Below are 16,831 nucleotides of genomic sequence, written 5' to 3'. Positions count from 1 at the left end.
CGGGTTCGATTCCCGGCCAGGTCAGGGATTTTTACCTGGACCTGAGGGCTGGTTCAAGGTCCACTCAGCCTACGTGATTAGAATTGAGGAGCTATCTGATGGAGAGTTAGCGGCCCCGGTCTAGAAAGCCAAGGATAACGGCCGAGAGGATTCGTCGTGCTGATCACACGACATTTCGTAATCTGCAGGCCTACGGGATGAGCAGCGGTCGCTTGGTAGGCCAAGGCACTTCACGGGCTGTAGTGTCATGGGATTTGGGGGGTATTTGGTACTGTAAGGCCCAACTACAAAAGACAAAATTTCCAGTTTGTGCACACAACCTGAGAATAGAACTCAATGATGTATCATTATATTTATTTAAAATTAAGGGACCCTATGGTGATCTGTGTTGATTATTATTGAGCAGTCAATGTGCAAGGGGACAAACTCTGTTTCTTGAACGATGACGGGAAAGTGTTAAAAGGAACGAATATGAGTCCAAGTCGATGATGTAACAAACTTAAATCCTCATTGGTAGACTCATGTTGGTTCATACTCAGCGATGGCCTGTGCTAATGGGGCAGGGAGAGCTCATGGCAGGAGTTTACAATTCCACAGCACTGAAGACGTACATTGACGTTCTATTGATATGCATTGAGGAAACGAAACACCAGTGGATGCATTTAGTTTCTCCACCATTCCCTCGTATCCTGACTTACAGCCTTCTCAGTCAGATGGCGAGGAGCCAGCACTGTTCATGGTATAATGCAAAGATACTGCTTATCAAAGCTCCTCGATAAGATTAATAATTCTTACTGATAAGCCTCACTAGTCTAAATTTCATGCGTAACTGCTGCGAATGAATGGTCGCCCAGGACGGCCGCAGTTAAGCCAGTCGAAGGATGACATTTTACCGCGCCATATGACCGGTCTCTTCAGCTTTTGGTACATGCGAGCACAGAAATTGTGTCCCGGTATAAACAAAGCATGGTATACCCCCACCTCCACGCTTATCACATTGCTGCAGGTAGACAGCCCGCTACAAGACTGTTGTGATAGAAATGGGCACAGTGGTGGATGTATAGCAATACACACACCCTGCCTTCAGCACTACCTGTTCACTCCCTCCCCTCTTTCTCGGTACTGGAGTGGCCTTCGACACTACCCCTTCACTCCCTCGCCACCTTTCAGTACTGGAGTGGGGCAGTGTTGATTGTTTACGTCGGGTCACCATTTCTGTGCTTGCATGTACTTCAGTCAATCTAGATACATTCTAAAGAACAAACTTGTATCTTGGCTTTAGATAAATTTCTTCATTATTACACTATAGGAATTTTAAAACTATAGTTTCTTGAGATCTGTGTAGGAAAAAATACCAACAGCATACACGAACAATTAGGAAGCAAAGAGAGAATGTGCCCACTAGAGCTGTGTAACCAATATTAAACTTGCTTTAAACGTCTCCTTCACACGTTTATGCAAGACCGGCGGGTCACCTAGTCTCAGTTTAGGATTTGGCTGGGGGTTCAAGACCAGATAACCTTCTACTAACCACGCAGTGGTCCTAGTAAAAATACCAGTCGAAGTCACCGGAATTCGAACTAGCGACAGCCAAATGAGAGATATTCTAAAGACAAACTTCTGTCTTCGACTTCTATAATTTACAGTGTATTGCTACGAACTTCGAATAATTCAAATTACAGTATATTACATCACTACCAAGAAGAAGCAACATTTGACGGCTGAAAGGAAAGAAGCAGCAAGCAGGAGGATGATGGAGTACTGGCGCCAAAGAAAACTTGAATCATGAGGAGTTATTTTGCGTGGTCCACAGCTGGCCAAAATCGATAAAAGAAGAATAGTTTTGACAAACTCTGAAAGCTTTTGAGAAGGTATGTACCTTCTTCGTATTATCCTTTCCTTTTCTCAATTTTATTGGGGTAGGAAGGTGTTATGGATTTGGCCCTGTTCCACGGTCCTGACACTAACCCTATGTAGAGGGTTGTTTTCACTATTGCATGTGTCGTGGTGGTTGTTAGCGAGGTATATTGTATGTAAGTGAAGCGACGTGTGTTAAGACGAATACAAGCAACCGGTCCTCAAACTAGAGGAATCGAACCTACTTAGTTAAAATCCCCAAATAGGCCGGGAATTGAACCTGGGGCCCTCTGACATGTCTGCTGACCATTCATGCAAAGAGCCTAAGTAATGTATGTATTTAGAGTATGTTTGTACATGAACATTTCAAAGAGGGGCAGTCGAATCTGAAAAAAAAAAAGATCTGAGTGGCTAACTCGTTTTCACAATTTCCTAAATATTTCGGATGGTACAAACGAGAAGCACAGAGAATATAAAGTTTAGCTGCATCAGGTGGGGGCATGACCTACTGACAGCAGAGCGAATGGTTAAGACAGTAACTTGCTCCACTGTTATTCTCTATCGACTGTTGACCAGAATCATTACAGTCAGGACATGCCTTTACATTAGTTAGGTATTCTGAAGAACAATTTTCCTTTGAATTTCGTACGCCCTATGAAAAATAACAAAAACAAACAAACAAACAAAAACAAACAAGTACGTCCTGCAAAAAGTAACAAAATTAAACACACAAACAAAAACAAACAAACAAACAAACAGGAAGTAGGTCCAGTAGATCTACTTACTAATGATCTGATGTATTCTCGTATTGCCTCTCCGTCAAACTTCCATTAAGTGCAACAGGAGAAACATCGGCATCATATTTCTTCTTCAAGATGTCCTCAGTCAGCGGCGGAATGGTCGGTACTACCGAACTCAGGTTCCTGCGTAAAGAAAAGGTTTGTTAGGAATACAATTTCCAAATAGTGTACACATGCAATACATGCATTACATATGTTAGAATGCATTCTTTGTAATACAACCTAACAAGTGTCTGTACCGCACATTTTTATACCTTTCAGGTGTCGTAGGATACTATAGTTTGAGAACGAAGTCATAAAATGATGTATAATATCCTTAATAATGTTACTGGATTTACACCCCACTAACCACTTTCACGGTTTTCGCAAATGCCAAGGTGCTGGAAGTGTGTCCCACAGGATTTATCTTACGTTCCAGTAAATGTACGGGGCTGGCATATTTTAGCACCTTCAAATACCACAAGGCTGAAGCGAGATTGAACCAGTCAACTAGAGTTCCGAAGGCCAGCGCTCTACCGGCTGGACTTCTCAGCCCGACACAGAATGTCCATACAACTTGTAAAACCGTCAATATGATTACCTAGTGTGTAAATTGTTTCAGTAAATCAAATTCATCAAATTTCCTTATAGGGATATTTGAAATTATATCCTCCAACAATATTAAAATGATTACCTTTTTAGCTACTTATTGACAAGAATGTCTCTGCAAGCAGTTTGATGCCACATTAACTGAAACAGGTATTCAGGGACTTTGAAACAGGAAAGGGCTACGAGTCTTAGTTAAGGTAAATTGGGTGAAAGAGGGGAAACCATACAAACCATAATCAAGGTTAGGGTTCTAACGCACCAATCTCATAGTTATACGTCGTATACGAGAATTCAGTTTGCTCGGTGTCATATATAAAGTTATTAAACTGAGAGAAGTAATACGCATATTGCCTTTCCTTACGTGTTTTTACAATTGATAACAATAGTTCGCTTCATAACCATTGAAATGCCAATTCTTCGTGGCCTATTCCCCGATTTATAGAGGTCGTCATGGGTGTGTCGATTTGGTCCAAATATATGGCTAGATGCCCTTCCTGACGCAACACTACGTTGAGGGATGCATTTACAATTGCTTGTTGCTGTGATTGCTGTAGTGTGGTGTGTTTTGTGAAGATAAATATATTAAGATGAACGCAAACTCACAGTTCGCGAGCCACAAGAATTGGAATTGGATGAAATATCTTCTGTATTGTACATTTCACACACTCAATAGGATTCAAGTTATCAAGAATCATCGGCCTTGCCTTCTGAACAAAAGGCCAGGACGTTGACAATTCAGCCAAGCAGCCGGACAGTAAAATGTCAATTGGCAGCTGAAATTACAGTTTACCCTATATGATACAAAAGCAACCATAATAGAAGTATACGAGACAGGTACAACATAGCGTACAGAAAGAGGAAATGAGTGATCTCATGTAGTTAATAAGCGGTGGCGGCAGACTGCGCTAGTGTAGCTATGGATGAACTACGCCGCTCGCGTTAATACAATAAGCGGGCGCGGCAATATACAAAACGTACACGAAATAAATTCTCTAATACTTCCAGTTCCCAGAATGACCTTTGTATTATACCCTTTCATGTACTATGTGTGTACAGTTCAGGAATATTTGAATAGAAGAAGCTGATAAACACAATAATTTAATGGCTTAATGTTATCCTCTGACAAGATTTGAAGACATAAGTAATTTTCAAATTAATTACAAAGTATTTGGATATAGTTGAAACTATTATGCATTTCACATTGTCTAAGACATATACAAAAAGTTTTAACTCACCGTCGAAAGCGTTAGTTGTTCGAAACCTTGGAGAACTTCCGGGACTATTTCGCTGATTCCCTTATGTCCTTCGTACGGAAGAAGAATCGGCACTTAATGTAATGAATTACTAATATTCTCACAAGTTTATATCTGTGATAACTGCTGCATCCGAAGTCTGTGGGTCGGACAACTATAGAGTCTATACCGTTCAAACATGCAAAAAATATATTACCCCATAAATTTTGTTCTGATCGCAATTTTTCTGAGACTACCACTTCTATTTGCAATAGCAACCTAAACATACACGGTGAAGGATACGTCAAGTATCGCAAACCTTTCTTCGTGCCATAATCTTTAATGAGGGTAAATGTTGCCAGTGGAAGCTCAGGTGACTATTCACTACGAAGGGTGATAACACAATCTAAGCAGTCAACATATTTGTCTCTTTTACTTACTATGTACCCTGCCAAATGAATGTTTTGTGAGGTTTCTCTCGTAAGGAAGAGTTATTTCATTTTCCCGGTCCGTCAGTACTATTTTTCTTTAATTTTGACCTATTCTTACGTTCAATTTCTTTATCCATTGCACGGATATGACTAACAAATGAAGTGAGGGGAGAATCTATTCTGACTCGCAATATGCGGTCGAATTTAAGTGGAAATTTGGTAGGTATATACACAGACTGCAGCATGTGTAAATGTAAAAGTCCACAGTGGAAGGGTGATCATCACAACTAAGAGAACGCAAAATACAGAAATGGCGCTCCAAAGAATCTAGATTAAATGTTGCCGTCAGGACATACAATTCCCATAATAATTATAAGCCCTATTCTAAAGCTTATCCCTTAAAATATTATATTCAATTAACAGTTAATATACTAATACCTAAATCCTCTAATCCACAAGTAGTCCGCCATTTCCAGAATACTTTTCAAGGTTACTCTTAATGATTCCAAAGTTCTTGAAGATGCAAATGTATCTTTCTGGGTTGTGATGTTTTCGGAAAATTCAAGCAACATTCTGTGTGACGGGGAACCTTTATAAAGCCCTTTTATGGGCAATGTGGAGTTAAGAGCATCTGCAAGATTATTGATTTCTCGTGTGAAAATGTCTGTGAGCTCACTATCACTGAATTAATTAAGCTTATTTTCGCTAAACAGCTTAATTGCGTCGGCTACACTTTTACTGAATACTGGAAAACCTAACCTAGCGCCCATCCTATGAAATGAGGTTGGGTCTGTTTGAGAGGATGTTATCTTAGGACAACTTCGAAGACCAGCGAACTCAGGAGAAGTGCCATTTTGATATAACTGTCTATAAAAGTTGTAATTCACCTCTTTGGCTTTATACAGAAGAAGAACGTTATCGTGGAAATAATAACGTACGCACTTCAAAACATGCACGGAATCAGAAAATGCCTGCACTCGCCTTTGATGATCTGCCGGGTTTTCAATGGAGCATTTTATTTTATCATGCTTACCTCAAATTCCCAAATTCATCCACGCCCTTTTATACACTGACTTCCATCACATGTAAAACCAATTACTTGATGATGATGATGATGATGATTATGATGTTTGTTGTTTGAAGTGGTCTAACAACTAGGTCATCGGCCCCACCAATTACTTTCACCCCAGCTTGTTCCAATTTAGTTATGACCGGAATTATTATTTTTGACAATAACTCTCCAGGAGTTGAATTCTTGCTAGCATACACTGCTACAGGCTGGATCCAGCTGTGCAACAGAGGGACAGACATAAATACAAGTGCGTAATTGGCAAGGACTATCTTTTTGTCGTAGTGAGTTTCATCTACTAAATCAACAAACCCGTCAACTGTTAGTGTAGTTGTAGTTGTAACTAGATGATCCGCGCTGCTTCGCAGTATTCCTTATAAGCAGGTCAGATAACTCGTCTTGATATCCCTGTCATAGTTATATTGTTTTGTCTGCCCTTTCCAATTGTTTTAAGAAAATATGTACCAGTACATAATAATTTATTTATTCATGTAGTTTGCAACACTTCATCATCATCATCATCATCATCTGTTTACCCTCCAGGTTCGGTTTTTCCCTCGGACTTAGCGAGGGATCCCACCTCTACCGCCTCAAGGGCAGTGTCCTGGAGCTTCAGACTCTTGGTCGGGGGATACAACTGGGGAGTATGACCAGTACCTCCCCCAGGCGGCCTCACCTGCTATGCTGAACAGGGGCCCTGTGGAGGGATGGGAAGATTGGAAGGGATAGGCAAGGAAGAGGGAAGGAAGCGGCCGTGACCTTAAGTTAGGTACCATCCCGGCATTCGCCTGGAGGAGAAGTGGGAAACCACGGAAAACCACTTCCAGGATGGCTGAGGTGGGAATCGAACCCACCTCTACTCAGTTGACCTCCCGAGGCTGAGTGGACCCCGTTCCAGCCCTCGTACCACTTTTCAAATTTCGTGGCAGAGCCGGGAATCGAACCCGGGCCTCCGGGGGTGGCAGCTAATCACGCTAACCACTACACCACAGAGGCGGACTGCAACACTTCTTTCCATACAATATTCGCTGTGCTTAGACCACTCGGGCATATCTGGAATTTAACATTTTCAAACGATCTTGTCCGAGATAGGGCAACATACAGTTGGCCGGGAAGGGTAAGTAGATACCCACTTTTTCAAGAGTTTGTCCCTGTGCTTTATTAATGGCCATGCAGAAGGCTAGTCGTACAGGGAACTGTATCAGTTTGAAAGAAAACGGTAGAACAGTATCCGATGGGGACGGGTCAATTCGGAGAAGTAATACCGTAGGTCCGGTCTAGAATACCAAGAATAACGGCCGAGAGGATTCGTCTTGCTGACCACACGACACCCCGTAATCTGCAGGCCTTCGGGCTGAGCAGCGGTCGCTTGGTAGGCCAAGGCCCTTCAGGGTTGTAGTGCCATAGGGTTAGTTAGTTAATACCGCATGTCCCATATTTATTCCAGTTAGAATTTCAAACTCCAAAGAATTATCGTATATTTTGCATACCATTTCAGTTGTGACAGTTCCTCGCTTACATGTGCGTTTTTCAGATGCCGAGTTATGCTTTGAATTTATGGCACCTCTTCTAGGATTGTTTATCTGAAGATTACTTGCATTCTCACCCTGAAGACGTTGCATATCAGCTGGCTCTTCAAAAGATCTCTGAAACACTTAAACTGCATGGATGTTCTCTGTCTTCTTTTGATCTGCCACCAGTTGAAAGTTTGTTGGTGAACATGGAAAGTAACAACATGGAAGAAGCAAAATTTCAGGAATTTGGTGGAGAAAGCAAATATTCAGAAAAATGAAAAGTACAAATAATTTTAAGATATTAAAGAATGCAAAAAGAGTAATGAGAATATATATTGAAGAATTTTTGGACACTAATGGCTTATCGACCCGCATATTTTCCCTAGATCAAAAAATGATAACAAACGCAGGCCTGTCTGTGGTTATTTAGTGTTTATATTTTATAGCCATCAACCTTCAAGCAAACGTTAATGAAACCACTCTGAATCCTTGAAAACCAATGATTTCATATAAAAATTGCTCGAGAATGTGAAGACGTGATTGAAGGTGTTTCAAACACAAAATATACCTCACACCTCTGCGGAGGTTCGGACCTTCCTTCGAGCAGAATATACCCTTACCTTATACCTCACGTTAGCAGTGCATAACAATTTTGTCAAATAAGTCTCTTAGGATCTCCGGAAAGTATACGAAATAGGATTTGGTACCCAGATGAAATACAGGGAATGCAATAATTCTTACAGTATTTCACGACTGTTTATACCGCGACCATAACTGCAGGATTTTAAGTAATATGTGGAATTTGAATATTTGGTACATAAAAATCCCGTCGGGATTTGAACCTTGGTCGCCTTAGTCAGAAGTCAGTGACGATCTCAGTCAGCTGTTAAGTATAATAACAAATGAAACAAAAAAATTCTTATTGAGTGTAACCATAGCGAATAGAAAGAGGAAGTGAAAGCCCTTAGACTCGCTTTTCATTACAGCAATGGAGAAACTAGTGGCTACAGTGCGGAGATTTGCCACTGCAGCACAACGATTGCTTTGGATGAACAGGTGGCATTGTTTATACTGGGCGAGATCGTTTTTAATTGTAGCGGGAGTGGGTTTTTGAGTATAATAACTATATTTTGGAATATAGTGAGTGTGAAAATGTCGCCGTGCTTTGTGCCGGGGTGTCGATTTGCTTACAGGTTAGGTGAAGGTAAACATTTCTTCTCACAACCTGAAGATGAGGAGCATTTCTCTCAGTGGGCTAGAGCGATCCCAAGAAAAGACATGCAGCTTACGCGGAAGTCTAGGATTTGTGAGTGTCATTTTTCGGAAGATCTTATTATAAAGGTAGACTCGTTTGTTAAAGCTAGAAGCTGCTCCTCACATTTTTCCAAACATACAGTCAATGTTTCATAAATAGGAAATCAGTTACTATAAAATAAGCTTTTGTTTGAGTCATCAGTCCATAGACTGGTTTGATGCAGCTCTCCATGCAACTTTATCCCGTCCTAATATTTTCATTTCTATACAACTACTTCATCCTACAACTGCTCTAATCTGCTTGTCATATTCATACCTTGGCCTACCCCTACCATTCTTACCCCCATCACTTCCCTCAAAAACCAAATGAACAAGTTCCGGGTATCTTAAGATGTGTCGTCTTTTTCTTGTCGAATTTTACCACAACGATCTCCTCTCACCAATTCTATTCAGTATCACTTCATTCGTAATTCTATCTATTCATCTCAATTTCAGTATTCTTCCGTAACACCACGTTTCAAAAGCTTCTATTCTCTTTCTTTCTGAGCTAGTTATAGTCCATGTTTCACTTCCATACAATGCCACGCTCCAGACGGAAGTCTTTAAAAACATCTTTCTAGCTCCTATATCAATGCTCGAAGTGAGCAAATTTTTTTTCTCTGTAAAATATAATAATCCCTTTTCCAAAACAACTATAATTTACAATCACAATCTCACCTAGCATTCTTAATTACAATGTGGGTATAGAATTAAAACTCATTTCTAACTGGCATTTAGCATTTTATACATACCATTGTATGCACTGTGTTCAAAAAAGGTTCAAGTAGGTAGTTTTCATAGTAGTAGTCAATACAGTCAAATGACAAATTAATCACAGAACTGAACCAAAACGGAGCATAACGAAGAGAACTACCAAACTTGTTCTGTCACAATAATATTTATGTTACAGGACAATAATATAAACACGATGGCACCCGATCAAAACGTAACCTACTGCACATGAAAGACACTGTACAGGGTGAGTATGGGAGTTTACTGTAAGATCAATCTCTAGAAGTGGAATATACTCGACAATAATAATTTCGTGTGGCTATTTCTAGCCGAGTGCAGCCCTTGTAAGGCAGACACTCCGATGAGAGTGGGCGGCATCTGAAATGTGTAGGTAACTGCGTGTTGTTGTAGTGGAGGACAGTGTTATGTGTGGTGTGTGAGTTGCAGGGATGTTGGGGACAGCACAAACACCCAGCCCAGGGCCATTGGTATTAACCAATGAAGGTTAAAATCCCCGACCCGGCCGGGAATTGAACCCGGGACCCTCAGAACCGAAGGCCAGTACGCTGACCATTCAGCCAACGAGTCGGACTACTCGACAATGGTGACGACCTTCACGACCTGTGACAGAATAAAGGAGCCAGAGCATGTCCCTCAGTTGTAAACGATAACCACATGCTATGGCACTAAACTACAAATAAAACCTGTATTATCAATTCCAAGTAGCAACACACTTCTTGGACAGAGCCAAGCAGCATGTCTAGGACCAAGTATTTTAATGCTCTATCCCCAGAAACATTAAACATAAAGAATGGACTATAGCTAAAATGCTGAACATCTGGTTTATTCGAACAGAGTTGACTCATACAATCAATTTTCACTTGAGGTAACTCCTTTCGAAACCATAAACACTACCATACTAGAATAACCTCGTGTCGGTAGATTTACTGGCACGTAAAAGAACTCCTGCGGGACAAAATTTCAGCTCCTCGGCGTCTCCAAAGGCCGCAAAAGTATTTAGTGGGACGTAAACATGATAACATTATTATTATTAAACGGTGCTATTACCACTAGCCTATAGATGTTTTAGTATCTAGGTTATACAACCTACGAGAAACGATATCCTTCTGTATAATATGCATCATCTTGTTAAGTTACTTAGTTATACACTTAACTATTTTGACATACAATTGTCGCAATGATGTAATGTATCTGATGTACAGAGTGGTCCATCAGCCCGTTATCATTTACTTTATACAACCCGCAGTGCCCTAAAACGGATTAGAACTAGGTGGGCATGAGTTCACGGGGTCGTTCCGGGCTTAAAGGGATGTGCGAGTGTGGTTAAACTCACAGAGATGAAGTCACAGATATAAAATAAATACACACACACTTATATTAACAAAAAAGCCTAAAATGTGGAAAATAAACAATTGTTGCAATTCCAGAAGATATAATTTACTTACAGATAACATCATTCTATTGTATTAAACCGAAATATTCCTAATTGCAGCTTTTCAAGACGCAGTGTCTGGTAACGAGAAATATACCTTTCCTTTTGTATTTTTTTTCTTTGGCGAGTTACACAAGTAAGTAAGTACGAATTGTAAAAGGGATTGCATATGAGGTTATTAACATTGTAATTAACATTGAAAATGGTTTACAAGAGGGATTGGGGTAAATATAACTTCGCATCGTATTAAAAATTCGTCATAATTACTCGCTGCACGCAGTTAGCTGATGTCGAAGCCTTCACAAACATAGCTCGAATTTCAACAAGTCGAAGGATAAAAAAATTCTCTCCTTCTAACTTATACTGATTTAAAATGGTTTCCGCACGTGGCGACTTCCTAAACTCACGGTAAAATTGATGAAGTTTTTGACCTTGACAAGGTCCAGCCATTACCTTAGCATAAAATATCTACATTACATTTTCCAACTGATTTGCATAGTAAACAAGTGTAATTCTTACACTGGTTCTCACTTCGTGTTAACTAAGTATCATATTACAACCTGATATTATCAAATAGTAGACAACGAGTCTTTCATTGTAACAAACTCTGAATATGCTTTTCCGAAGAACACTAAAACGAAGATATTGCATTCGCTTCCATGATTACTAAAATCATACTCTGTGATAATACATATTACTTAGTGAGATAGTGATTTTAATACTTATCCTCTGAGTAATTAATACACTTGTATGGTACTACAATTAAGTACACTCGCTACATTGCTTTAATTATGCATCCAAACGTTATAATATGTTATAAACATGACGCATGAATTACATTACACGGCGATTTAATAAAAATTAATGCAAAATAAGCATAGTAAAATATCCTTAGAGTTCCAATATGAAATACTTATTAATAAATACACATTATAACAATTTTACAAATAATTATTACTATTTACACCAGTTGAGAACAAAATATAAGTGTATACAAATGTGTTATTCGTTGTAGATCTGACATGCCATTCATTAATCCATAAATGATCAAATACGATGATTCAGAAATGAATTATAAAGCATTTAACATCAAACATATACGTAGTTCTGTTTCACACGGAATGATCTAAAATTAATTTCCAATACACTCCCAAATCACAATTACGATATAATTTTAGTAAGGTAACATAATAAAGTGAGACTCCGTGGCTCAGACGGCAGCGCGTCGGACTCTCACCGCTGGAAACCGTGGTTCAAATCCCGGTCATTCCATATGAGATTTGTGCTGAACAAAGCGGAGGCGGGACAGGTTTTTCTACGGGTACTCCGGTTTTCCCTGTCATCTTTCATTCCAGCAACACTCTCCATTCTCATTTCGTAGCATCTATCATGCATTAATATATCACTTTGGGAGTGGCGACCCCATCGTAATAATAGCCTATATATAATTCATTCACTACATCCCTGACCCGGTCACTGACTGGAAAACAGGTGGTAGATTTTCATTTTTTCAACATAATAAAGTAAGTTTGACATAAAGACAGCATGAATCAGTCACACCATGTGGTTACGCCTGTTTCCGATCATACCTCATGTTGTAGCCTGTCTTAGGATTTACTTACGACATGATGTTGGCTTCCTGATCCTCCTCCATGATTTTACTGCTCCCGATCGGCTTTGTATGGAGTGTTGTAAGCTATGGCTTAGAAACATGGACCCCGTGAAAAATGGAAGTGATGAAACTCAAGGCCTTTGGAATGTGGGGCTGGCGTCGACTTTTAAGATTACCTTGTACTGATAGAGTCACATACGAGAACGTTCTCAAAATAGCAAATGAGACATGTACGTTGGTTGAAAGCTTGGACAAAAGAAAAATAGGTTCGTTTACCACTTGCATCGTCATTCTGACATATACACCATGCTGCTTGTAGAGAAAATGGAAAGTAGGAGGACAAAAGGAATTAAATTAATGGCAAGCACATCTATTGCCTCTTGAAGAGCTGGCCAATGAACGAAAACGCTTGGAAGATATGCATGTTATCTACCAACCTCAGGGTTGAGTAGAATAAGCATAAGATTGGTGCAGAGGTGTGGTGTTGGTTGATTGTTGGTCCTCGTGTGGAAATCCACGTCGAGCACTGGTGATGGAATGCCCAATGTTCCGTCGAAGTCTCCGATGTCAAATATGAGCACTTTTCACTCAAATAATACATTTCTTGGAAAATAAACGTATAATTTGGCACTTCGCTCCATAAATATAAGTGATCAAGTTTCAATCGGCTTTACTCCCACATGATCACATAAATAAGCGTAAGATTCATTAGACCATGTGCCATGTGAGGAAGTTTGCGTATTTCACTCGAATTAACTAAAATTTCTCTGTCCAGAATTATCACAAAATATGTTTAAATTAATTTACACTTCGTCTCTCTTCTGATTACTTATGTACACTTGCCTCAAATTTCACTCACATTGTTCCAATATCCCAATTTTTCCACTATTTTGCATGTATCTCAATAATGTCATTTTGTATGTCTTACACACGATTGCACCTTCTCCTCTTGGTAACTCGGCAATAATTCAATGAGATTTCAATGAGAATGCAATAACGTGACAGTGGGCGTGACAGTGAGAATGACGGTGAGAATGAGGATCCATCCTAGCTCGCTTTAATAGCTTCCCGTGTATTCCAACATATTATGCAGGAAGATATATAACTTAAATAATAGTTTTAGGATCGTTCAAAGAACGTATCATGAACATAATGTACTTCTGAAACACATTCCTAAGAAACATAATCATGGAACGTTAATATCACTGCAGATTAATGGTACAATGGACACCTTAAAATAAATTGTTGGTCCCTGTAAATAAACAGGGTTTGTACAAGGAAATGTTTAGGTATAAGCTCGACAACTCAGAATCATTCATGGCAATCGTATTTCAATGATAGAGGGGTTACCTGGCCGAGGCGGTAAAGGCGTGCTCCGTTCTCCCGGAAGGACGTGGGTGGAATCCCCGTCAGGAAGTCTAAACATTTAAGAAACGAGATTTCCACTTCCGGAGGTACCCGTGGCCCTGAAGTTCACTCAGATTACACCAATAATGAGTACCAGGTTAATTCCTGGGGGTAAAGGTGGCCGGGCGTAGAGCTAACCACTCTACCCCCATCAAGTGACGGATAGTGGATAGTGGAAGCCTTTACCTTCCACCCCTCCAAGGGCCTTCATGGCCTGTACGGAGATCAATTTGCTTTGCTTTTATTTCAATGATAGAAACTGTAATTAATACAAATACCACAGCTGGAAATAACACATTACAACAAGAAGAGTACATTCAGTCTATGGACAGATGACACAGATAATGTGGACTTCCTAATGCCGGCCAGGCCTCATCCTACTGAAGAAGCACGAGCACTCACTTCTGTGATTAAGAAATCAGGCCTTATAAAGGCAGGTTCAGATCCCAAGAGTAGCTTTTCTTTTAACTTGTGGGCACGATATGGGCAAATAACTCATTTCCAAATAATACATATTTATTTGGCCCTGAAATGTCCCGTTGTATTGTATCTTACGCAGCCTGATTTTTGTGACATTATGATTCATCTGAAAACGAATTATTGATAAAAGAGAAAAGCTGCAGCACTGGCTAATTTGTGTAATAACCATTGACAAATTATACCCAAAGCATCGAAGTCAAATCATGAAGCTTCTGATTTAACTGCAAATGTTGTGGATGGAAATATATTCTCTAGTAATACTTGTATAACAGATGAGAGGCTGATGTTGGTTTGTTGTACAAGTGCCTGTGTACCACTATGGGGGACGAAGAACGACTAACAGAGGTCTGGACTTCATACGAAGGGAACATGAAACAGCATATCGTCATCTCTGGAGCAAAGTGTGAATACCTACTGTACGGTTAGCGCAAAAGCAAACATTATATATTTACGTGATGATGATGTAAATATGGTACTACTTTATGGGGAAACAAGGCACAATTCACGGGAAGCCAGACGCTTGTATCAAGAACGATTTCCTGTACGGAGACTGCCAAATCCAGATACATTTCGAAGTGTTGAAGGACGGTTGCGTGTAACGGGGTCATTTCGTACACCCTGTTCGGGATGTTCCATTGAGGTCTGGAAATAACGAAGAAGCTGTTCAAAATGAAATTGCGTACAATCCGCATACAAGCTCACGGGTAATTGGAAATGAACTGAACAACAGTCAAGTATATGTACTGCGCATATTCCAACGACATAAATTCCACCCCTATCATCAACAACCACACCAAGAACTTCACGGAGATGACATTCAAAAACGGATAGAATTTTCGCAATGGATATTGCAAAGAGTTGATTCTGATGCGAAATTCCTATCGGACATTTTGTTTAGTGACGAATCCAGATTTCACAACAACGGATCTGTTAATCGACACAACTTAAATTACTGGAGCGTTGAAAATTCTCACTGGATACAGGGAGCTCGATTTCAGGTTCAATGCGGCGTCAACGTGTGGTGAGGAAATGAAATGAAATGTCGTATGGCTTTTAGTGCCGGGATATCCCATGAAGGGTTCGGCTCGCCAGGTGCAGGTCTTTCTATTTGACTCCTGTAGGCGACCTGCGCGTCGTGATGAGATGAAATGATGATGAAGACAACACATACACCCAGCCCCCGTGCCATTGAAATTAACCAATTAAGGTTAAAATCCCCGACCCGGCCGTGAATCGAACCCGGCACCCTCTGAACCGAAGGCCAGTACGCTGACCGTTCAGCCAACGAGTCGGACGTGTGGTGAGGGATAATAAGTGACAAGATAACCGGAACACATTAATTCGAAGGAAAACTCACAGGACGAGGTTAACTACAGTTTCTTCGTGAATACCTCCCGCTCTTATTGGAGGATGTGCCTCTTATGGCACGGTTAAGGATGTGGTTCCTGCAGGATGGACCTCCTCCATATTGGTCTTTGGCAGTAGGGAACCACTTGCATAGGAAATATCCTGGACGATGATTTGACGAGGAGGTTCGGTCACGTGGCCGGCTAGATCACCTGAACTTACTCCAACAGACTTTTCCCTCTGGGGTTATTTAAAGGAAAGAGTCTATGAACAGGAATCAGAGAGACCTAATCATTTACGGTGGCTCATCACTGAAGCCTGCAGGCAGCTTCCACCACGTATGTTACAGCAAGCAAGAATGTCTCCTCCACCGTGATAATATTTGCATTAACGAAGGAGGTGGTCATTTTGAACATTTCCTTCATTAATCTCATTGCACCTCTGCCGGTAATAGCTTACTTTACTGCAAATAGCTCTTTAAGAGCTACTTAAAAACAAACCTTGCAGAGTACCTTCAATATGAGAACTGATTCAATGATTAAGATTTGTCTTCAACAACGCGACTCACACGAACATTAAAACAGCAAGATAAAAATATTAGTCCTACATCGGACTCGAACCTCCGACTAACGAGCACCGGTTTCTTACTGTAAATTTTAAGCACAATCGGCAATTACGTGTTTACGTGAACTGTTATGGGAATACTACTTCTAGACATTCAGCCATCACATCCCCTATTTATGAAGTTTCTGTGATACAGAATTTTCTCGATTCTTTACCATCATTCTGTACTTTATCATTGATGCTGATTTGATTGACATCAATAAAAGAATTATAGAAAGCGTAGTAAGAACATACATTGTTGGGAATAGCCAAGGTAAATATTTTTAGGTTAGGCTATAATCTTCGGGTTGCATAAAACTGAGTGAATAGGGGCAGCTGTACCACCCGGTATATAGATGCTAACAAGACCAACTCAGAATCGTTACTCTAGTAACCAGCGAGTGGTCGCTGTT

The 16,831-nt window shown here is 40.3% G+C and overlaps 1 protein-coding gene across 5 annotated transcripts in view; it reads right to left on the bottom strand.

Moving 5' to 3' along the window:
* The window catches only part of LOC136856914 (cadherin-23), a 194,863-nt gene that overhangs the window by 8,320 nt on the left and 169,712 nt on the right, over window positions 1-16,831 (bottom strand). For all 5 annotated transcript variants that reach the window (XM_067135157.2, XM_067135158.2, XM_067135159.2 and 2 more), the window contains one exon: window positions 2,643-2,780. In XM_067135157.2, coding sequence (XP_066991258.2) covers window positions 2,643-2,780 — 138 coding nt within the window. The remainder of the gene's footprint in view (window positions 1-2,642; window positions 2,781-16,831) is intronic.

The sequence above is a fragment of the Anabrus simplex genome, chromosome 1 (assembly GCF_040414725.1).
Source record: "Anabrus simplex isolate iqAnaSimp1 chromosome 1, ASM4041472v1, whole genome shotgun sequence".
NCBI classification, from domain to species: Eukaryota; Metazoa; Arthropoda; class Insecta; order Orthoptera; family Tettigoniidae; genus Anabrus; species Anabrus simplex.
The sequence above is the reverse complement of the archived record's forward strand: the minus strand, read 5'-3'. Positions and strand labels throughout refer to the sequence as shown.